The sequence below is a fragment of the Lepisosteus platostomus genome, chromosome 19 (assembly GCF_059453375.1).
Source record: "Lepisosteus platostomus isolate fLepPlt1 chromosome 19, fLepPlt1.hap1, whole genome shotgun sequence".
Classification (NCBI taxonomy): Eukaryota; Metazoa; Chordata; class Actinopteri; order Semionotiformes; family Lepisosteidae; genus Lepisosteus; species Lepisosteus platostomus.
The window spans coordinates 18756960-18781258 of NC_142629.1; the positions used below are offsets into that span (position 1 = coordinate 18756960).

Sequence of the window (24299 nt, forward strand, 5' to 3'; positions counted from 1 at the left end):
AGTACGCGCAGCGACAGCACAGCTGGGTCAGGGGGTGTAGTTACATGGCAGGCAGGATGACAGGAGTGTCCTGCGTTCATTTCTGGACCTATTCCCCTATGTATCTGGGACGGGCTCCAGGGTCCTGTGTTCCTTACCAGGAATCAGTGGCTTTCTGATAATGCATACATGGATTGGTGTTACAGTGAACCTGTTACGGCAAAGACAGCCAAAATGTTGAGGTCTTGTTATGCAGCTGCCGTGAGTCACCAATCTGCCGTTTCTAATGGACCGGTATTTCTATGAATATAAAACAGTATTAATAATGAAGAATTAATAAGCCTAGTTTATCATTTGGACAGCAAAATCTATATCATGATGACAGACTTAAATCAACCTGCTTTCTTATGTAGCAACTTTGAGATTGTTGGATTAAATTGTAGAACAGTGTTAAATACGTATTAGTTTGTTACATTATCAATATTGAATTGTTGTTTGTTAAATTATCAAATTGTTACAATTTTATCATTTAAATATTTTTTGCTCTAGGTCAGTGTGAAAGTAGAGGCACTTAAAGTATTTTTCTTCAGTTATTTTATTTTAAATCTGTGAAGAATTGTCAAGTAAAGGGTGTGGTATTAGAGGACCGGTAAAACTAAAAGCTTTATTTCGAAATGCATCCTCTTAAAAAAAAATATTGGTGTATCTGATGAATTCTTGTATAGTGATTGTGACTTCCACTCTTTTTTCCCCAGAAACGTACCGAAAACTTTGTGTTGCGGTTAAAGGCTCCAGAGTTGATCAGCTTGGTGGACCTGATCCTCTCGGAGTCGGAAATGAACAGCCGCACCCCCCCCCAGAGCAGAAGGAATCTGGACGAGGCCTCCTGCTCTCTCATCCAATCACGGCTGCCCTTGCTCCACAGCTGTTGTCATGGAGACCTTGAGAGTGTTAAGAAAGTGTCTGAATACCTGATTAACTGCATCAAGAAGTGGGGAGAGAGGTACAGTCGCAGAGTCGCCATTTGCCTTTAAATACAGTTTTGGTGCGATTTGAGCACATTATAGCTGTTTTAAGGAAATGTATTGTACTGTCAAATCCTTTGCATTTCTGGTGCATATCAGTACTCAGAAATTGTAGGTTTGCCTTTTTATTATATCACAATTAATATGTTGGAACAATGACAGATCAAGCTGAGGCCCAGACAAATGCAAGTTTTCAATCCACTCAACATCTTTAGATTATAAACCCTGTGACTGAATGGAGTCCCATTGGACAGTGGGAAATGTCTCAAGAGTATCTACTAAGTTCTGGTTTCTAATATACAGTTGACAGGAGGGTTGATAGTTTGCTATAATCTAGCTCCTTGTTTAGTTACATCTTAATGATGGCAGCAGGAAGTTTAAATTTTGACACTCAGGGTCTTCGTAATTGCCAGTTTGTGAGTTGATGGTTGGTTTTTGTTTTCTTTTCATAGATAAAAACATTCAACTTACACTGTGATTGAAAGTGAAAAGTCATTTTAACTGCATCTAGTACCTTTCAAAACAGATTCCCTGAATCAAATGATAAATGCACGTGTTCTGTGAGGTAGATGCTGCGTTCAGGGCGATGTAATATTCCTTCAATTACTGGTGAATTGGAAACTAGCAAAAGTCTCATATTTTATAATCTGTTTGATAGTCTAGAGCATTGAAATAAACACCAAGCGAGAGGATTAAGGGAGGCATTCTACACAAACCCACATTATTCCAGGTGTTGTTGAAACCTTGCTCTTTGAAGAATCTAGCTTTTCGTTTTTTCTGACCTTGGCTTTAAACCACAGCTTAACGGATGATGTTTGTGATTTTAAGTGACACCTGCGTGTCGATGCCGGGTGTTCTTTGTGATCGCTGTGTGAGGGGGATGAAACACCCTGAACGGAGAAAGATATTTCCCCATCACTGTCTCCTGAGGACCTGTTCTCTCTTGGTCTTCCGTAGTGTGATGAGCAAAAGGTGTCAGAACCTGCTGCTCCAGATCTACCTGCAGGTGCCGGAGGTGATTCAGCACGTGACTCTGCCTGGCGTCACTCTGAGCAGCGAGGGAGCAGCCGCGGGCAGCACCTGTAAGGTACGAACCGCGACTTTTCTTTCGGCGGTCGTTAAGGGGGAGCTGCAGTCCCGATGTCTCAGGCCTCGGTAAATCTCAGGGACCAAATACATTCATTGCCAGCATAGAAAAAAATGACAAATTCCGAACGAAGCACGAGACCGTGAGCTTTGTGAAAGTGCTTTGTGCACCATGTTGTTGCAAACTCGCGTGGTGACGTGAACAGGCCCTCCCAGCTCACAAGTCACTGTACTGACTCATGTTAATGCGATGTAGGAGCGAATAAGTGCAGGTCGTGCTGCAGACATTTCACCGCACAAATGTTCCAATGTGACCTGCATGCAGAGTGAACGAGTAAGCAGTATTTGTCAGCAAAACCATCTCGAAATCGCGAGTCATATGTCTGCTGCATTAAAAGAGGCGTATTTACAAGCCTCTTTGTTTGTAGTCATAGCGTCAGTTCAAATCACCGGAAGTTTTGTTGCTTCGCTCTGAATCGCAGAACATGGTGCTTAGCATACCTGGAAATGTTGTCTAGTTTGTGATGTAAATTGGAGGTTTTACACGTTACTGTGTACGTTTTACATTCGTTGTGGTTTGAAATGCACTCATCAGTGCTGACTCCATCTGATCCCAAAATATAACTAAGTTGCAGTTTCCGTTTTAAGAAAACTGCAGAATTACTTTAATTGCAAGTGACTACAAAGTGGACAAATCCTCTTTAGAGAAGATGAGTATCATTTGTCTTCCTGCTACTCTTGCATGTGAGCTGCTCCCGGTGAAGTACGTAATATGGTGCTTTCCCCTTTCTTCCCCTGTGTTGTCTAGCTGGATGTCCTAGTTCACCGTCTCATCACTCTGCTGGCAGACACGGGCGAATCCAAATCCGCGGAGAGCCGCATGTCTGATGCCAACATGGCCTGCAGGAAGCTAGCTGTCGCTCACCCGGTCCTCCTCCTCCGGTAACTCAGCTTGGCCTGTTGGTTTACAATGAATGAGAAAATACACTGGTGTTTTCTGTACCGCACTGTATGCCTCCCTTGTTTTCATGTACTGTATGTAATAGAGAATAAGCACAAATAAAAACTCCAGCACAGAGATGTTTCAAATAGCACTTGTGACAATATTTTCATTTCATTGGTGAATATTGTCTTCCTACTTAGCTGCTTCTTACAGCCTTAAGAAGTCTCTGCTTTAATGTAGTCATGTGATTAAATATGCAGACTAAATCCTGTAATTTAATATTTATCTAACGAAATGTCTTTTCTGTTTTGCATGATCAGACACGCTCGTCCTGTCTGGGCTTTCACGGTTAAGGAGTCCTTCGAAAGTTAATTCAGAAAGCTTTCTCTTCCAGACATTTACCTATGATTGCGGCTCTTCTGCATGGACGCATCCATTTAAAGTTTCAGGAATTCCGCCAACAAAATCACCTGACGTTCTTCACTCACGTGCTGTCCATTCTGGAACTCCTGCAGCCCCTTGTGTTCCACAGTGAGCACCAGAGGGCGCTCCAGGACTCACTCTTAACCTTCATCCAGGTCCTTCAGGTACAGAAAAGCTTTTGTTTCAGACCAGTTCCATCTATATGGATTGTTATCTTCCCGGGCTACTGGTACTTTAATGTAAGACCTGTAAAAAGAAACTATTCACAGCCTTCAGATAAGCTATGTGCAATGCAATTTTTTGTTCAATGAGCATAGAAGAACTCTAAAGAAGCTTTCCATCTTTTAGTTAGAATGCATTTGCAGTTTAAATATTTAATCATTTTTTTAAAAGATTAAAAATGCGCTGGATGAATTTGGATAAATTGCGCTTTTTCTAAACAGTATCAATCTTCAAGGTTAAATGAATGAATGTGGACAGCTAGCCCAAACAATAAAGAGTATATTTTTTTGGTTTATTTTGTAATTAATTTTGGGCAGTATGACGATATGTCAATCGACACTGCTGCCTCACAGCTGTTGGGTGCTGAGTTCCATTCCAGATGGAGAACACATTTTGTAAGCTGTTTGTATGTTCTCCCCATATTCATATCGGGGTTTCTCGACTTCTATTGACTTCGATCAATTGATGTTTCTAAATTGACCCTTTGTTTGCCTGTCCTGTGATGGACTAGTGTCCCTTTCAAGATGTAGTCCTGCCTTGAGACCTGTGGTTCCAAATTAGGCTGTGGATTTCTGTGATCCTTAAAAGCGGTATACAGCTTTTTAATAATTCATGTTTAATTTATCTAGCATTTTTAGGTATCCGTGCATTTACACACACTGGGATTGGTATTATCAGTAATTTAAAATGTTTGCACTCATATTCCCTGTGGAATTTGGAGCACAGACTTACTATATAGGTATGATGTTTCACCACAGTGGGGGAGAATAAGACCAAGCATTATTTCTTAGAAAAACTGGGAACCTGATAAGTACTGCCTCGCTTCATTAAAAATGTTTATCTTGTCACTTGGGTTTAACTGTGCTCTAATTAGTGTTTGGCCATCACAGATCCTTTGTCACTTTCCTTGTGAAAAGAAGTCAATAAGTCACTTTGACTTGAAATGTAACCTGACCTCTTTTGCTTCTTGCAACACTAGCTTTGTTTTCCTGTCTGCAGAATTTCAGGAAGTCTTCGAGACAGCTTTCAACCTTCATCAGTAAATTTGTCCAGTTTATTCAGAAATACATTACCCATGATGCCAGTGCTGCCGTTCCTTTCCTTCAGAAGCATTCTGATATCTTGCAGTGAGTAGTCCCACAAGAAATATTGTCTTTAATTTTTTAATTTTTCAAAAATTATAAACACATTTTCTTCAATGTAGAGTTTGTAGAATTGGACAAGGTATTGGAGGCAAAAGGCTCAGTTGGTTAGTCAGGATATTAACTCCAGTAATTTTAGCTGTGGGAGTAGATGGTGAAGGGTTTAATTTGTCTGCTTGTTGTCTGTAGAAACAACCTGTTCACTTAGTGGCCAAAAAGTAAGTTTATGTTTAACTTTATTTTTTAATATGATTATGAGTTCTTTTAGCTTCTTGACAATGTTATCATTCTTAAGATGAACATTTTACAAAGCTGACTTGAGTCTGAGACTAAAAACTGCAATAAAAAAAGATTTTTTAAAATCTTTCCTAGGGGCCTTTCTTCAGAAAACCCTGACTTGGTGCAGCTCAAGTCTCTGCTGGCTGGACTGACTCTGCCTGTGAGGAGTGGCGCATCAGAGACTGTATCTGAAGACAGAGAAGGTGTGTGTGCTGTTGCCCTATTTCTTCCACTGGGTTCATGGCCCCTCAGCACCTAGGCACTTGGTTCTGCTGTTACCTGCGTAACTAATCACTTTTTACAAATATTTGGCAAGTGTACATATTCAGTAGAATATAAAAATAAACCACCACTAGCTTAGGCAGCGGTTCAGGTGTCAGCAGCAAGCAGCCTCTGCAGGACAACCGCTAAGGTAATGGGCAACAGAACAGCTACAAATGGGAGATGGCTGTCCAGCCCGTCTAGAGCTCTTGATTTTCTCAGTGCTGTCAGCTTCGACAACATGGCTGGGCAGCTTGCTCCGTGCTCCAAAACCTCTTCCTTCCACCTCTACATGGTTTCAGCTGGTGTCCTCCAGAGTCGGCAATAAAAGACAAACTAGAGATTGAAACCATAGGATTGATTACTTGAATCAGGTTCCGTTTTAGTCTTCTCTGTTTGTGATTAAGAAGGTTAAATTCTTTTCGCCTGTGTGGGACACTCCTTTGAGCCCAGGAATGTAGCTGTTTGATCTTCTCTGAACTGATTCCAGTGCTGAAATATCTTTTTTTTAACTTGACAGCCAAAGAGGCACACAGTATTCTAAATGAGGTGCTGCTAGAGTTAGCAGCTTTAACATATCTTGACCGTTCTTTTACATTAACTATATACCCACTCCACAAGTCTTTACTTAAGTTGTAAGCGACTGTTTCTGAGCCATTGCATGGAGAATTACTATTCATGATGTTACAGAGATTCTCTCTTATCTTCCCTGGCTGTGTGGGGGAGAGGCAGGAGGGACAGCAGAGCAGAAGTGCAGGGTTGTTGCCATTGAATGGTTACCAGGTGCGTGTGCTGATCACAGCAGGGGTAGAGCAAGCAGCAAGCAGGCCGTGGGGCAGAGAGAGAAAGCAAACTTCACCCCCTTTTATGGGGGAAAGAAAGTAAATAAAGATGAGAAAAACATTTTAAAATAATAAGCTTAGAATAATTAAACACCAAATATAATATTGTTTAGTGATCAAACACGACTTACTGAGTCAATAATAAAATAACTTGAAAGAAGCTATGGTCTTGGTAAATTATGCCTCAGTAGCTTGTTCCACACTCCCACCACACTTTTCATAAGAAAGTGCCTCATGTGCCTGCGTTTTATTTTTGTATTTTTGTTAGTACGTTTTGTCTGTTGTTGTGTTACTACAACACAAGAAAGGTGCCTTATTGGTATGACGGCTCTGGTATCTGTGTAGAAAATAGCATCCAAGAACATTTCTTCGTGCAAAGAAATATTCTGTTGTAATAGGCTGAGTCTTTTAGTCTTGAGCAGAGGAGTCGATGTGGAGATCTGACTCAGGTGATCTAAATCCTCAGAGGCATTGACCCAGTCTGTGCTGCGTACTACATGAGAATCAACAGTGAACCATTAACCTCTGGCTTCTTGTAAGGGGCTGTTGGATGAGATCTCTTGATCAGTTAAATCCTATTTCTTATGTTCTTAGCTCATCGAGGGTTGTAAATATTCGTGTGTCTCATGCTGCGCTGTCCTTTCTCTTCGACAATGTAAGGCAGCTTTTGCAAAAGAAGGAATATTTTTGATATCTCATGAATATACGTGAAGGGGAGGGAAAACTCTAGTAGAAAGAGATTTAAATTGTTTTTGTAGAAGTGTTAATGAGCATTAAAACTATTGCTCTTAATTTCTCTAAGCAGAAGAGTCTTCAGCGGGATCTCTTCCTCTCGTCAGTATCTCAGCCTCTGCTCCACTGACCGCGTCTGACATGGCAAAGTACCTCAAGAACATCGCCAGAGGAGAGGCCATTGAAGGTGACTTAGCAGTGTGAAAATGTTTGCAACACAGGCTGTAACAAATCAACATATTGTACTTTAAAATGTGAAAAAACAATTGTATACTTATTTTCATTAAGGTGGACTAAAAAAGTTCTGTGGCGCTTGGAAAAAGTCACAGCCTTTAATTAACTGTATAGTTAAAAGCCATTCTCTGCATATGTGAGCTGTTTTGTTTTCATGGAATCCCCCTAAATTGTCTTTGTTTTAACTGCAGATATCTTGGAGGTCTTAAGTGAAGTGGATGAGAAATCAAAGCGAAGCCCTGAAATTATTCCCTACTTCACTGTAAGTGCAAATGATGTTAGAGTCTGTTGTCCAGGAGGGGGCAGTGTACTGTAGTTGGTAAGTCTTTGCTCTCATAACTGGTGGGTTGTGAGATCGAGACCCCGCTGCTGAGCCGCACCAGTCCTCCCAGTTGTGTGAAGCTGATCCGCATTGCTGGGGGCAGTCCCTGCAATGCACTGGTATCCTGTCCAGGAGTGGGGTCTCCCCATATCTTATCCGCCTAATGCTGTGGGAACATTATCCGCCTCCCATTTATCAAGGATAACCTGAGAACACACGGAGACTTTTAAATAATTACAGCCGTGTGGTTGGCTGAATGCTGTTTTGATTCATCACTACACTGAGGACGTGAGTGATAGTGCAGTCTGTGGGACAAATAAAAATAACTTTTCTATTTTATTTTTTTAGAATGGTGGAGTTGGATATTGTCTCTGCTTCACAAGTGGTTATGATTCAAAAAGCATAGATAGAACTCACCTCTTATTTCTTTTGCCTTTCAGAGCGATTTGCAAAGGCTGATGAGCTCTTCTGAAGAGCTGTGTCGTAATATGGCCTTCAGCCTGACTCTCCGCTGTATTCAGAACAACCCCAGGTATGACATGGAGTATATGCAGTTCCTGCCCCGCATGTCTCAAAGTTCATTCATGGCACTGCTTTTCTTGTCCATCCATGTGGAGTGGCGTTTAGAGACTTGTAACTGGGAATTTGTGGATTCATATCCTGTGTTGGACACTGCTGCTGTGCCTTTTAGCAAAGTGCTTCACTGAGATTGCCCCAGTAAAGTGTCCTTGCTCTATAAAATGTGTACTCTTCAGGTGGTCGGTGAGACTTTGTTCTGAATTTACTTATTTACTTAAATGAAAATTGTTATTGTTTTTGTGAAGGTACATATTTGTGTCTTGGTTTAACCTAAGAGATCAGTATGTACTTATTAAGGTTGTAATTTACCATACCATGCATGTACATTTCTTGAACATGCCAAATGAGCCACCTGCTTTATGTGTCTGGGGGTCTGCTGATGCTTTAATACAGCTCAGCATGTGTTGCTCTTCATGGCACTTAGGACACCAAGTGAATTGATCTAAAGCAGTTATTATAGTTTTGTGAGTTAGTCGTTTCTAAAGCCAACATTGTTTTACTCATCATACTAGGTTATATGTTTCTACAAAGTATGTGTGGTTATGGTTGTGCAATATATTGTACATGTACCATTTCATAACATGAAATGTTTTTTTCTCTCATACAGTATGGCAGCTGATTTCTTACCAACGTTTATGTACTGCCTGGGGAGTGGGAACTTTGACGTGGTCCAGACAGCTCTGAGGAACCTACCAGAATATGTACTGCTGTGTCAGGGTAAGGCCCACATCACCTGGATCTGGATAAAAAAGCACACAATTTTGGATGAAAAGCACATATCAGTGTAGCATGACGGCTTAATACATTTGACCACAACCAGACATGAACATGCTGTTTTTTGTTTTGTGTAGATTTAGTTTTTGAGTAGCTTTTGTACATATTAATAGGCTTCCAAGTGGTCCAATTTTAATAGTGTATTGTAATTTACAAATTCATTTTAAGTTTACAGTCTTTGCAACCAGAATGCAGTCAGACTATTGACAAGTTGTTATTATTGATAAAGACCATCCAGACTTTACAAAGATTTGGTTAAGATCAGTGTTGTGTCAGCAATAAGGCTGTAATATCTCCTACTCAGATTGGAGCTAACTTTTTAATCCAGTAGTCTTTATTTTTCAACAACTTCTCTTACTTTATAATTATAGTTTGCTGCTTCCTGGTTGGATTGGTTGTAATCCATCTCAGACACCAATACTGCTTTTGTTATATTGTATGAAACAGTGGATTTCCCTGGGTGTTGCATTACTGTAAAAAACTGACAGCAATTCACAATCCCCAGATAACAGTGGCGCAGTGAGATGGCAGAGCAATGAGGCTTGGTGTGTGCTGTAAGGAAATCATCTTCCTTAAAATGTATACAACTGAGCCTTTTGCCCCTAGATGTACTTCTCCTCAGGCCTTCGAAACACCTGGCATATTTCAGTTCTCTACGAGTAGGTCCATTTGCTGGTGCTTTTCATCTGTAGGATGGTGGAATTCACTCGCCTGGTCTCATTTCATCGTCTCTCAAGGTGGAGTGAGTGACCCTACTGTTAATATACTAAGCTGGTCTTCCGGGACTAGCCATTCATCTGCTTGCTATTTATTTACCATTTTAGTCATATTTCCGAGATGTTTCTACCTTTATATTCTGCCTCCCCTGTACTAATTAATAATAATAATTAATAATTAATAATAATTGCTTACACTTATATAGCGCTTTTCTGGACACTCCACTCAAAGCGCTTTACAGGTAATGGGGACTCCCCTCCACCACCACCAATGTGCAGCATCCACCTGGATGATGCGACGGCAGCCATAGTGCGCCAGAACGCTCACCACACATCAGCTATCAGTGGGGAGGAGAGCAGAGTAATGTAGCCAATTCATAGAGGGGGATTATTAGGAGGCCATGATTAGTAAGGGCCAATTGGAAATTTGGCCAGGACACCGGGGTACACCCCTACTAGTTATTCTAATGCCCCGTGTCTGCCTTAGCAACAGCTTATGATTGGTGGATAATTGCAGAGGAAACATGAAACATCTCCCCAGTCTGACCATCTGCAAATTGCATAGCTCTCCAGACATAGTGTAGCCAGTCAGCAGGTGGCTTGAATGAGCCATCTGCATGCCCTCATTATTTACTGACCTATATTAGCTAAATAGTACAATGTTAAATGACTGTGCCATAATGCATATTGATATAACTAGTATACCCCCACCAGAACACAACAGCATGTTTTCAAATACAAAATACATTATAGCCAATAATTTCACTGGAGCATTTAGAATGGAGTGTTTTGTAGATCTCATTAACCTGTAACTAGACAACTTGCATATTCCCGCAATTCATTTAAATTGAAGCGGCAGTCTTGGTACCTGGCCACTTGAGTCATATCTGATGCAGCTACCCTTATCTTTAACAAAAACAGCTTGTTTTAATCGTTTCCCAAAGTTTCGTAAAAAGCAAGTGATCTCCAATTTCCTCTTAATACAACCATTATGTTTTTCACAGCAGAATATCAGAAATAGGCCAAGCTTTTTAATCAGTAATTAAAATAAATGATCATAACCCCCAACTTGTTAAGATATTGTGAAGGATATATCCTTGTGGTTGGTATTATTGGAGGCACCTGAGATTGTCTCTGTTCTCTGGTGCAGTTTTGGTGAAAAGATGGATTATTCTGGCACAATGGGTTAAACAAATATTTACTAAAAATGACAATACACACACTAAAACAACACAACAAACACACAATGTACACTATGTACAAACTTTCTAGAAAGGCGTTTCAGAGCCCTATATCTAAAACGTTTCCCTTTATCACTTTGACTTTTGTAGCTTCTGCATCATTTGCCAGACCTTGTGTTTTGGTATCATGTGAATTTGACCAGGTAACAGCAATGCCAGTGTCTTGATTACTGATTTAAATGGGGAAGCAGTTTTTGTTTCTTAATTCCTGAATCACACTAAAAAGGGCTCCAGACCTCGCGTGTTGCACTGGCACTCACCCTCATAATAATTCACTTCTTTCTTGGTAAAACAGCCCAAACCCCTACTCTTCAGTAAACTCCAAACTTGGTAGGTATTGTAATTTACTCACAGGATAGTCACACCATTAACAGTATGTGGGTAATGTCTTGCTTGGAAGCTTTCTTGCTGTTTTCTGTTTTTCAACTATATAGTTCATTGTTCTGATTTTAGGTGTGTTGGATGTGTTATTATTAATAAGTATTATAATATTAGGACCAAGTAAAGGTTAATTCCATGCTCAAAAGAGAAGAAAAGAAACGCAACATTTCGGCTGTGGAGCCTTCTTCGGGTGTCAGTTATATAATAATATTATTACAGTACATCTCATGTTAGATGTTTTCGGTTGTGCGTGATCTATTATAATTAACGCACCACAAACACATTGCCTGACGGGAGGAATCCATGACACCCAGACCCCGAGAGGTTTGTTCTCTCCCATTGGGAGTCGTTGTTTTCCTCTCCTCTGTGCCAGCGTGGTCTGTTGTGTCTGCACAGTGCTGTCAGAGGCTCTATAATTCCGTAAACCTCTCGGTGGCGAACTGTTGCAAGGGTTGCCAGGGCAGATAAGGGATTGGGTGGCCTCTGACATCCTCTTGTTTGTCCTCTACAGAGCATGCAGACATCCTCTTGCACAAAGCCTTCTTGGTGGGAATTTATGGTCAGATTGACACCAGTTCAATAATTGCCGAATCCATGAAGATCCTGCGCATGGAAGCGACAACCTAAATCCCAAAGTGGACAACCTGGCTCGTTCTTCACCTACGAAAGCCTCACATATTCCCACAGCTATCCCTCCGCAGGATAACAGATGAAATTAGATTCATTGAGAAAGCAGGTTACTGACGAGAAACCTCCTGGCTAAGCTTCTAAAAAGCAGTTAATACTTTGTCTAGGGAAATAAGGGTTGATGTAAATACTGTTTAGTGTTTAAAGTCCTGTATCATATCATATGCACTGACCCGGGTGAACAGTGAGGAGTACAGGAAAAAATCTGAGTTCACTGGAGACGAATCATGTGACAAAATGTGTTCATTTCTGTCGCTTTTCTGTATATTCCACTGTTTCCAGTTTAATACCATCCCTTTGCTGTCATAGAGCAAGTAGTTTGGCTCACAGATTTGAGGGTGGCTGTAAACACAAGTCTTTTATTTGGTATTGAACTTTCTTAGACTGATCCTACAGGAAGCTCATTTGCTGCTTTCTGTGAGGACAAGAAGTATTTTCCAAAAGCTTCCTTTTTTAACATTTCATTATTCATTAAAAACTAAATTAAAACCTGACTTACTTTTTCATGTGTGTGTTTTGGTTTTGGTATACGTTTAATTTGGCAGATGACACAAAAATAGTAGTTACATACATACTTTTTGTAGTTACATACATACTCTTAAATTTAAAGGGTTGACAATCATTCCTCTTTCTATTTACAAACAATGCTGCCATGCTGTGGTATTCTGATGTTTGATAAAGCTACAAATTCCAAATATTTCTGATATTTTCAGAGACAACTTGTTCTGTAGCTTACCAATTAAATTTACACCTTTTAACTTATATTCACATTTGACATTTTTCTCAGTATTCCAAACTGTATTTAATGCCTATAAAGGAAAAAAAACAAAGTGTTGTTAGTTAGACACGCTGAAAAGCTTTGCCTTGCAAATAAGACCGAGTGTTAAAACCCAGAAAAGGAATTCACAATTTAAGGTAGTTCATATAAGTTTTATCATTTATCTCTCTGGTTGTACTTTGTAAACAGCTGTTTAAAAATATTAACAGTTAACAGCCTGTTTTGAGCTTCAGGTATGGTGACATTTCTTTTGTGGTCACCACATCTCCTTACACTTTGTGTCTAGAGTCTTAACACCTGGCTATAATGTGTCATTGCAAACAATGTTAACTCCTGCTGGCTTTGCAGATCATTTCTTGACTGATTGTGATTGTGTGAAGTCATTGGCTATTGTTGTGCTTTTTCCCTGCAAAGACACTAAAGAAGCTGTCTTCTGTACCATGCAAGACTTTAATGGAAAAGTTGATCCAAGCTTGAAACCTCAGTGTGCATTTCCTTAGCAGTCTATACAGTACATATTTTTGATCTATGAAAAACTTTTTATTACATCTAAGCATTAATTACATTGAGTATTCTACATATCCATTTTTTTTCAAAAGTATTAATGTAAAAACTATCTTACACAATGGGAAATTAACTGTTGGCTTGTCAGATGCCGATTTGTTTCTTAAAGGTTTATACCTAAATTAAATTTCCATTGGAAAATGTATTTTAAGATGTATTTGAGCAGAAATGCATCCTAAAAGTCACAGCTAATTTTCCATGTAGAATACTAATGTGACGAGCTGTTAAGCCACTCTTAGCTCTCTCACTAATGAGCTGGTTTAATGCTTGTGCTGCAATCAGTCATTAACTCTGCAGTAATTAATGATCATTTAATCAAAATGATACGATGACAAAAACATTAAATGATGCAAAATCAATACTGTATACTTAAAAAACATACTTGCGTTTTTTCTGATGCTTACTGGACATTACTATTGAAAAATAGTTGATAACAGCTTTACTGTGTCTTTTTATTAGAAATAGATGAAAGCTGTGCCAAAAGCAAATTTGTAATAAAATCAAGTTCTTTAATATCTTGTTACTAATATCGGTTGATGTCCTCTTGATAGAAAGAGGAAATGAAAGGCCAGCCATGCAAGGTAATGTCACTTCAAACTGTAACAAATTTACCAAATCTGTACTTGTTTAATCACACAAATCACAACATTTTAAGATGATGCAGACAACTGTTTTTCCTAACCTGAAAGCTCATTCTGTTCATGCCAGCGTGTGGATCTTTTTTCAGTGAAGGTAGCTGTTGGGAAGTTTTGTTATTTCAAGAGTGAAATAATATTATCTCTGGGTGAGATAAGCCCACATTGAGGGTAGAGAAGGTGCTGTCAAACACAAAGATTGACAGGCACTCTAAAAAAATGCACACAAAAGCAGTGATGAAAGCTAGCTCCTCTGTAGTGCTTTCTTCTGTTGGTTAGTCACACCAAGTTCAGCGTTATGCACTGCTTTTAAGATTTTATAAATGCTGAGAGCAATGTGGAAGAAATTCAGAGATGTTTTTCACCACATCCCTTCAAGTGGCTGTTTTGTTTTCATCGTGGTGACTTTTGTAAAATGTAAACACTCTGCATTCCTACGCATTTACAAGGCTTACATCATAGTTTAAAAGTTTTATGTATTTAAATTCCAGATTTTGAAGTTTATTGAGAATTTCTGGGGAAGGCGGTATAAATGTGCATTCTCTTTTCACATTTTTTGGGGAAAACAAAAAAATTTGGGAGGATCTATACTAGTGTGCAAAATACCGCGGGGGAAAAAAATTCCTTCAGGCTTTTTGATTGTAGTCAGAACTTTGCAGACTGATGGACACAAAGAAAACTTAGTGCTGCTTTTAATGCTTGTAACATTTCATTATCTTAGAAAGAACACTGTTCTAGGTTTGGGCGTTAAAGAGCATGAATGATGGGTATGGATTTTAATTATACTGTTTTGAAATCAGCTTGCCAAAAGGGTTTTTAATTCACAACTCGTATTGTTTGCCTTCAGTTTCAAAACATCGAGCTTTTGTCTGATTTATACTGCACATCTCACATAATAATTATTTGTTTTCCATTACGGTTTTTCAATTGCTTGAATGTAATTCAAGCCTTGTTCACATATTCTAGACAGCTAGCACAAACCTAAGAGAAGCCTTTTCTGGGGGTGAACTGCAAAATGAGGTGGTTAGATGAAACGAAAACTGAGCTTTTCGGACATGCTCCAAAAAGAACACGCTCTGTGTTATGTAATGTAAAGAAAAGATGAAACTCATCTTGCAAAAACACTCCTGCACACTGTGAAATATTGCAGGGGTCTATTATGTTTTTGGGGTTCTTCTGCATTTTTTGGAGTCATTTTGTGGTTCCTACAGCCCTTTTTTAAGATTGGGGAAATTATGAACCCCAAAATATTCCAGGAAACTTTGTCCAGACACCTGGTTCTTTTGCCAAGAAGTCCAAGCTTTGGCAGAAACATACTCCTGCATCACAATGTTCAAAAGCATAGATACACATAGACAAATTAACAATACACAAAATAAATGTTCTTGACTGGACATCTCAGTCTTCAGACCACAATCCAATCGAACATTTGTGAATTTAACTTAAAATAGTGGTTCACTCACAGTAAGGGGTCTGAAGGACTTGAAGCGTTTCTACATGGAAGAATGTTCGGAAATTTTCTTTTTGAAGTGCCGGATCTGCACAGCACACTACAGGGGGCATCTAGTCAGTGTCTTCCCTGCCAGAGGAGGATTTACAAAACACTTGCTACAGGAGTATAAACAAATGTGACCCTTGTGTTTTCTGGACTTAAATCATTTCAGACGAATATGACTTTGCTCTGTACAATACTATTGTGATTGATGTGTAGCATATTTTAGAAATTTGAAAGCAAGAAACATTATCCAGTCAGTGAATCTGTCTCTTATTTGATGTTTGTAGTTCTATTGCTCTAGTCAGAGATATGATTGAATTTGTGGGGCGACTGTGTCGTTAGCAAAATTCTGTAATCAGCTGCAGAATATATACGTTTCAAAATCAAGTGCACCAAAACATTCTTGAGCTAATGTTCTCTTTATGAGTATTTGTACAGTGGCACTCTAAATTCTACAATCACAAAATTGACGTTGTCGAAATTGTTCTCAAATTCTGTGGTCAATTTCATAATATAATGATTACTGTTATTGTCATCATTTAAACTACTATGTTCAGGTGGGTAGCTGCATCGGCATGCATAGTCTGCAAAGGAACAAGTAATAGGTTTATTCCCTGCTGAAAAGAGAAGAAAGAAAACAACGTTTCGGCTGTGAAGCCTTTTCCCTGTGAAGGGAGAGTTGCTCACACCTGAAGTAGGCTTCACAGCCGAAACGTTGCAAGTACTGTAAGCATTGGTGCATATGGCAAATAAACTGAACTTATAACTTAGAAAACTAAGTTTTTTACTACCTGTGTGCAAAATCCTGCACTTAGCCCTGTTGAACTTAATCTGCCAAGTGCATTACCAGTCTTAGATTTTATTTTACAGTACATTACATCTTTTTGAATTTTGTTTGCTGCTACTGTGGTGTTCGCAATCTCCTTCTGTTTTGGTATCATCAACAAACTTGACTAGTTTACTTACTGATATCCAAATGTATTGACTATCGATATAAATTAGAACGAGCGGTGTTCTCAGTACAAATCCCTAAGTTACAACACTAATTACATCTCACCGATTTGAGCATACACGCCTTAACTGTACTCTGTGTTTTTTTTGTTTATTGACCAAATCTAACTTGAAACACATGAACTACCCTGCATACAGTACCTACCATCTGTATTATTATTGCCATATTGGCAATACTTTAGTTTAGTTCTAATAATTGTTTCCATAACCTCACGTTTAATAGAAGTCAAGTAATACTTGTACTATTGTGTTGCCTATAATAGAATTAATGTCATGGAAGATGGTAACACTGCACGTTTCACATCATATGATGTGCCTTATTACAGTTAATGGTTTCTGAGATTAAATACCATAGGGATTTGCAGGGTTAACCAGCTACATTTTTTATTTTTTTGGCGCTTTTGTCTTTTCAACAGCTTGCGGCAGATATATGTACGGTCTAAGATCCGGGCTTGGAGCCAGCATTCAATACACTGACTGCCACTGGTGTGGAACAGAGACGAATGACAGCTTGCAAGAAGCTGTCCTTTTTATCAGAACGCAGAAAAAGTGGCAAAGTTTAAGAGCGTTAGTGATGAACCTGATGGGCTGCTGACACATTGACAGCCTCTAGCTTTTTAATCACCGCCTTGCTTATTAACTAAAAACATTTGATCTTCCTCCCCCATCTCTGCGATGATCACGATGACATGGGTAACAGCATGATGTCTGCACAGGAATTGTGCAAGTGCATTTTCAACAGACAGCTACAAGTCTTCATATGCCGATATGTTGTATTCTGTTTCTACAGCCTTTGGTGTGCTCTTAACGACAAGTCTTAAAGTGGATTACTACACTTTAAGTAATCCACATAATACTGCAATAAACAGAAATAGAAAACTTTAGATGTTATATTTATTCTACAACACACAGTCTTTTTTTTTGCTTAAGCTTGAGCTAGAATGTTGTCAAAAATAATGTTAGTGTAGCCTTCACTGGGATCAATATCTAACAGTGATGAAGATGTCAATACCACAGGCCTTATAGCCTGTGCCCTGCCTTGAGGGCTTGCTGGGATAGCCTCTGGCTCTCCTGCTGCCCTGAACAAGCGGTCAGGAAATGGGTGGATGGTCAAGCCTCCTTTGTGGAGCGCCTGGATTATTGTTGCCCCATGGACATCTTGTCCCATCTCAGCCACCGATCTCCATAGCTCCTTTAAAGTCACCACTGTCCTCATCGTGGCCTCCATCACCAGATTCCTGTTCGGTAAGGAAGTATGGAAGTACAAATCTTGGGGGTCTGGGTGCCTTTCTCTTCTTAATGATCGTCTCCACCAAGCTCAACGAGAGATTAAGAGTCTTTGAATTTTGGTATTACCCTTCCCCTGATCTGTACATTTATACAACTTCATCCCTGAGTTGTTTTGAAAGAGTTGCAAAATGGTGTGAGTACTGTACATTTTCCATCACAACCTCTTCATTTTTCATTCATATTATACATCTACTTTTCTTTTTGTTTGTTTTTGTATCGAATATGAGTAGGTTGTGTATATAACATATATGCATTGCTACTTCAAAGTGTGATGACTGCAAGCTTTAAAGCAACAAACTGCAAACACTGCAATACTTTTGCATAAAACTCATTGAGCATTTAACTGCCTAAGTGTTTTGAATAAAGGGGCCAAGGGCTATAAAAAAAAAGTGTATACTCTACGAATATTGAAAAGATTCTCTTTAACTGTAGTCAGGTCATAAACATTGTAATATTTTATTTATTGTAAAGATTGCCAGTAATAAACAAAGTCAGATCCGTTTGACTGTAGAATCTGAAAGAACCAAGCGTTGAAAACCCAGGAAGTTCCAGCCTCATTGTTTGCCAACACGACACGATTACAGTTGATGGTAAAACCAGCTGGCAGCTCTCATGGAAAAAAACAACCTTCTACTTCTGAAGAGAACAGAATGAAGGGATGCACCACTTGCATTTCCTGTTTGCCGAGATTTTTTTATGAAAGACAATTAGAATATTAGAGTAGATCTATTTTAAACTTAGCCCATTTGTACGTTTGGTTGTCATGACGTTTTCCACTTGCATGACGCAATGTTGTGAATCCCTCTGGATATTTACTGCAGACAACATGAGGTTGAATGATTTTAAATTTTCTTTAATTTGAAGGATACAAGCGCACCAAGCGTCAGAGGTGTTGCCCCGTTTAGAAAAGAATAACATCCTTTCTGTAACCAAAAAAAAGAAGTGGATTATTTCTGTTTGGCCTTTTTTTTGGCATCCTTTCTATATAGTGTGTGCTGGAGGTCAGACAGTTTCCAACGTGTACAGTATAAAGATATTTTAGCCAAAATACTTCTGAAGCTTGGTCACAAATTACAATAGAATAACAATACAAGGTGAGCATCAAAACGAGTGCTCTGGATTGGACATCACTGCCTCTGAATATTTATGGCTTGAGCTGAAGAAGGAAGATCAAAACCTCTACAGCCCGGAGAGACTGAAAAGGTTCTACACAGGAGAGTGTTCATGTGTTAAATATGACAAACTACAGGAAGTGCCTTCTTCCTTTAAAGCACAAAGGGCTTCATCACAAAATATCAGTAGCAACTGTATGAATACATTTGAACATTACACATTTAGATATGTTCCATTGCGACATACGATTGTGAAAGGTGTTTTATGTTTCGATCAGAAAATAAATATTTTGTACTGAATATTGAATACACCCAGATATTCACATCATACCAAATATTAGTTATAGCTCTTGACTGTGAGGACTACAGAAGGTGTCTGAATAGAATTAGTATAGAATTTTTCTTTTTAATAGGCAGTCAATAATTTCAATAATTGTACAATAATGATCGAATGAACTATTTTTGTTTCTGTAAGCCATGGTTGGACAATGCTTGGATTAGTACTTTACCTTAAAATATCATTGTAGTCTTAATTAGAAAGTAAAATTTAATTTAAGGTTACAAATGTGATTGTGATTGTAGAAACCACATGGTGCTTCTGTTGAAGCAAAACGCTTCTTCTTAGTGGTTCATCTATCTGTGTGTTATTATACTGGAAATGGTGAAGGTACACATGGAATTAATTGGAGAATTTAAGATAACATTGAAAACCTTCCGGATATATGATATGTTTTATCACCTAAACCACAATACTAAAAAGACACTTTGAAAGAGCTTAAACAGCAGAAGATGAAAAAACAATGAAGCACAAGCCGTCTGGAATTGGAATTAAGTGACCCTACAGTATTTACACATTACACGTTAAAGGTATTCTGAAAGGCTTGTTGGAGCATAAGAGAATTATTTATTTCAAACTAAAATAAGATAATTTTAATGTAATACTGTTTAATAAACCTTTATTAATTGTGATCACCCTTGTTATAAACATGACCTGTCTATGTATGGACACATATATATATGCATCTATGACTGCCCTTCCCAAATATGTCTAGTCTTCTGTGGTATCTGAATAATAGAAATGCTACAGCAGCATTACTGTGCCAATGCCCGGCTTTGTGAAAGGCAGGACGTTTTGAAAGATTAAGTCATTAATTTATAACATCTCTGACTGCTTCTCCAGTCGCCTGACTCACCCTGTCAGATGGGATGTGTCAGTACCTGCAGCTGCACACCTGTCTGATTTGCCTCTTTAACTCAAAGCCATTTTCTTGTTAGATCATCTTAATTCTTCTCTTTCCATGCATGAGTTGTGCTTGGCTAGTGCGGAAAAAATGTAAACTGCTTTTCACAACCCGTTTTCCCACTTTGAAGTTTAAAGTGTGATTGCTTTTGGATTCAGGCCGGTTTCTCTTGAAGGTTTTGACATGAAAAGCAGCTTCAGCTCTCAGGTTTAGCTCATCGCCAGTGATCCAGGACTAAACCAATCAGCCTGCTGACTGCAGGATACAATTACAGAACAGAGAGAGAAGTGGGGTAGAAACAGCACTCTGAAACAAAGGCACTTCTCTTTCGTTTGTCACTTAACTGAATTTTATTTGTACTGCAGCTGTTTAGAAAAAAACTTCTCAAACATAGAAGTTTCTTTAAGTTAACATTTGATATTAACTATTAATAAGCTGCTTTAGTTAAAAATTTGTTTGAACTCATCTGTGACTTGTAATGTCCATGATCAAATATAAAAAATGAAGTTATTGCAGTGAATTGGAGATGTATGTTTTGTACAAATTAATACAAATAATTAATGAAATAGACTACAATGGAATTAAAGCTAATCAAGCTTTCCTATGCAGTGTGCTTTGAAGGGATTATTTCTTGTGTTGCAATTGTTGTCTGCACTGCTTGAGACTGTGTTAGCATCAACAATATTACAATGCATAAATCATTTCCTGCTGGTGCTGAAAGCAATTAGGCCCAATAAATTATGATCCAGCAGCAGAAATGGATTGAAACCAAGCGTGCAGTGTGTGTCTACTGCTCTGCTCAATAAAAGGGGCCTTTGTTTGGGAGCATTAAACCATATTAGATACTAAATATACCTTATTAGATACTAAACACAGGCAGTAGGAATTTGGAAAAGTAAATTGTTGTCCTGGATGGCTGACTTTCAGCACAATAAAATTCATATTATCACAGAAGGCTTATATTATTGTAAGACAAACTAGAGAGAAATCACTGTCATATTTCTCTTACATGGGTGTTTGTACATTAACAGATCAGTTGATAAACTAATTCTTGGAGCTTCTGTGTTGTTGTGGTATGAAATAACAAGTCTGTGGAAATGTACAGAGCACGTTAGTTTGAGTATCATGACAGCTTTCATGGCATCTGCTGCCCTCATGCGTGAAACACTGGCGCCTTTCATTAATGTAACTTTCCAGCTCCCTTCTTGAATTTCCTTTAAGGGTGCTCCAGGAGAAACTGTTTCATAGGTTAATCCCCTATTTTAAAGGCCACCTCCCTCTCACTGTCTCAGAAGTCCTCGTTTTCTGTGTGTGCAAATCCCAGTTAAACCAAATTCATTCAAATGTAATGGCCTTAATGGAGAAATTGCTGGTGGGTCTTCAAAATGAGTGAAATACATTACTTCTCTTTCAGTTTGAGGCAACTGACATTACACAAGTTCCTTTGCCTTGATTGTTATTTAAGCCACACTATGGATTAAAGGCTGCTATGTGACACACGGAGCTCAGAATACCTCAAAGTCTGATTAATGTCAGCCTGGACAGTCTTATTGTTTTCTTAATGCCTCCTTCAATTATCCATATGGAGGTCATTTGTACTTGTAGTTTCTCAGTTATGTCGTCAACATTCAGGCTGCTTTTTTAAAAACAAAACTGTAACCCTGATTAGTTGGATCAGCTGGAATTAGAGAATCCAGTGACAGTCTAAACACAACATAAAAGGATTTGCCTTTAGACATTGCTGGAGAAATCCGAGAATTTACCTGGAAATATCAGGAGCAGAGATGGGCCTTCGGTTCTACCACACACACACTGTTTATTTAAGTTCTTTCAGACCTGCCATAGAAACCTAAGTTTCTAAGTCTCTTTGTAATTCCCTTTCTGCTATTTCTGTGCTAGCCTCCCCCAATTTTTGTATCATCTGCAAATTTAACTCGCTTGCTTACTATATCAGATTCTGAATTGCTCATGTAGATGGTGAGGTACAGTACTTCTGGCCTAAAATATATCCCTGCGTCACACCACTGCTTACTTACATCTGCCAATCAGAAGTTGTGGCCTTAGGATAATGCACTTCTTCCTTTTTAATAATCAGTTCTTGATCTGCTTGCATATAGTACTTTAAATTCCTATGACATTTAATCTTAGGATCAATCTTTTATTAAGGACCTTATCAGAATATTTCTGCTAAACAAACTCTATAAATACTGTATCATGCCACATTTTGTAGTTCGAGCAAAGTCTAATTCTAGCAATTTAGTTCCACAAGACCCTCTTTCTCCAAATTTTCTAAAATGTCATTGGTTTCTAAGGGTTTTCTAATTTGTCTCTTTCATTTCTAAAACCATACTTTTAACAAAAGTCATTCTGATCAGTAGATTGTTTCCGGGTTTTGTCCTGTCCCGCTTATTATATAACTTGGCGTCACATCTGCAATTCTCCAATCTGTCAGGACTGCTCCCGTTCCAAGTGGGAGTTGAAATATCCTAGCTGGCTCTCCCATGTCTTTGAGCCAGACTGTGAAAATGCCATTAGGATCTGGTGATTTACTGGTTTTTAATACACCCTTTTCCCCTGTGTCCAGTGTATTAAAATCACCCAAAACCTATTGAGTATGTTTTATAACATGGGTCATGTAACTGACGTCTTCAATTGTAAAAACCTTATTACCATATTAAAATATTCATTGAGTTTATTAACTATACCCTTATTGTCCTCTGCCATTAATTCACTTTCATCTCAGCAGCTATTTACTCTTGCTTTCACAGTTCTTTTTTCGTATAAAACATGATTTATTTATAACTAATAGAACTTCTTATAGCTATTTATGACATTTGTTTTAAGGCTTTGACTTCATTAATCTATGTTAGAAGTGAATGTATGAATAGGTGACTTTTTTAATTACTACATACAGTACATAGTCCTAAAAGATGATACTCTGATACTTTTTAATATGAGGTACACCAGCATGTCATACAGCTAACATTAAAAACATGTTAGTTTAAATGATCTTTAAAAGGACTTTCATAACCATATAGCATATGGTTAAAACATGCACCTAATTTTATGATATGTGATGACATTGAAGTTTTACCTGATGTAATCCTTTAATCAATATGAAACCATAGTTTTATTTGTTTATATTTCTATTAAGTAAAAACCTTGTTTCATGTTATAGTTTTGATAAGGTTTTAAATCATATTACACTTCCACATATAGTTTCTTAACTTTGTATAAATTACTTTCAAACTTAGTATTTGTTCATCATGTGACAATTTCTAGTATTCAAGTGCATCAGAGTTTTTTATGCTAAGAAATCCTTTTTTCTATTTTAACAGCTGTAGCTGAAAACAGACACAGAGGGCATTGCATTTAATGCTGTTATTTTATAACACTTAACCAAATAAATTATTGAACTGCAGTAGCTTGACTGATCCAGTACATGAAATGAGTCAGATCCATAGTTGAGGCAGTGATACATACAGATGTCTGTCCTGAACAAACAGATCAAAGTCCGGTCACGCTGAGAGTATATGGTGACAGGAGTGACAGTAGTGTTTTGTCAGTGCAGTCTGAACCTATTAGCATCTCAGGAGTGTTGTTAGGTGAGGTGTTTGTAACACATTCGCACACCTGTGCAGTATTCTTAACTGCCACTCAGGAAAGGTAAAACTGAAAGAGTTATCTTGTATCCTTCATCACTGCTGCTCCACCTTCTTTGTAAAAGAAACTGTTCTGTAAATTGGCCTGTCGTGCCAGCAATCACAGAGGGTGAACGTGGCACAAACCCCCCCCCCCAGCCCACTGTCCTCACTGTACTTACTTTTCCTCTAGCTTACCCAGCAGGAAGAGCAGCGATTCCCTTCTCCCACACAGCTCACAGTGAGCTCTGTGTCTTTACACGATGGATTCAACGTGATCCCGGGGAAAGTCTTAGCCAGCTGGGAACCACACTTCATTTTTCTGCATCCGCCTGCAGACCCCCGTTTTCTCAGTGGCACCACCGACGGGAAGGTGGTTAGAGACACTGGCTTATTGTCTTACAGTCACGTGACAGGGTTGCTTAGGGCTGTGCTTTTACTGATGCTAAAGCGTGGCACCCACCCTGAGTCCAGTTGAACAATTCATAAAGGTTGGGACTGAAGATGTGGGATTAAATGAGTTTCCTGTGATTTCTGTTTCATTCTTTTCTACGTCTGTCCATTTTCTAACCGCTCTGTCCAGTTCAGAGTCACAGAGGAGTCAATCCCAGCAAGCAATGGGCGCAAGGCAGGGTACACCTTGGAATGGATGCCAGTCCATCAC

At 38.7% G+C, this 24299-nt stretch overlaps 1 protein-coding gene across 4 annotated transcripts in view; it reads left to right on the plus strand.

Annotated features, from left to right (window-relative positions):
* Positions 1-12374, plus strand: part of ints1 (integrator complex subunit 1) — a 33201-nt gene extending 20827 nt beyond the window's left edge. For 3 of the 4 annotated variants that reach the window (XM_088612302.1, XM_088612304.1, XM_088612303.1), the window contains exons 38-48: positions 735-982; positions 1962-2091; positions 2899-3032; positions 3428-3620; positions 4678-4805; positions 5193-5302; positions 7005-7121; positions 7360-7430; positions 7931-8022; positions 8677-8786; positions 11693-12374. In XM_088612302.1, the coding sequence (XP_088468428.1) occupies positions 735-982; positions 1962-2091; positions 2899-3032; positions 3428-3620; positions 4678-4805; positions 5193-5302; positions 7005-7121; positions 7360-7430; positions 7931-8022; positions 8677-8786; positions 11693-11808 (1449 nt within the window). In that variant the 3' untranslated portion in view covers positions 11809-12374. The remainder of the gene's footprint in view (positions 1-734; positions 983-1961; positions 2092-2898; positions 3033-3427; positions 3621-4677; positions 4806-5192; positions 5303-7004; positions 7122-7359; positions 7431-7930; positions 8023-8676; positions 8787-11692) is intronic. The other variant, XM_088612305.1, reaches the window with a different exon arrangement.
* Positions 12375-24299: the final 11925 nt, after the last annotated feature.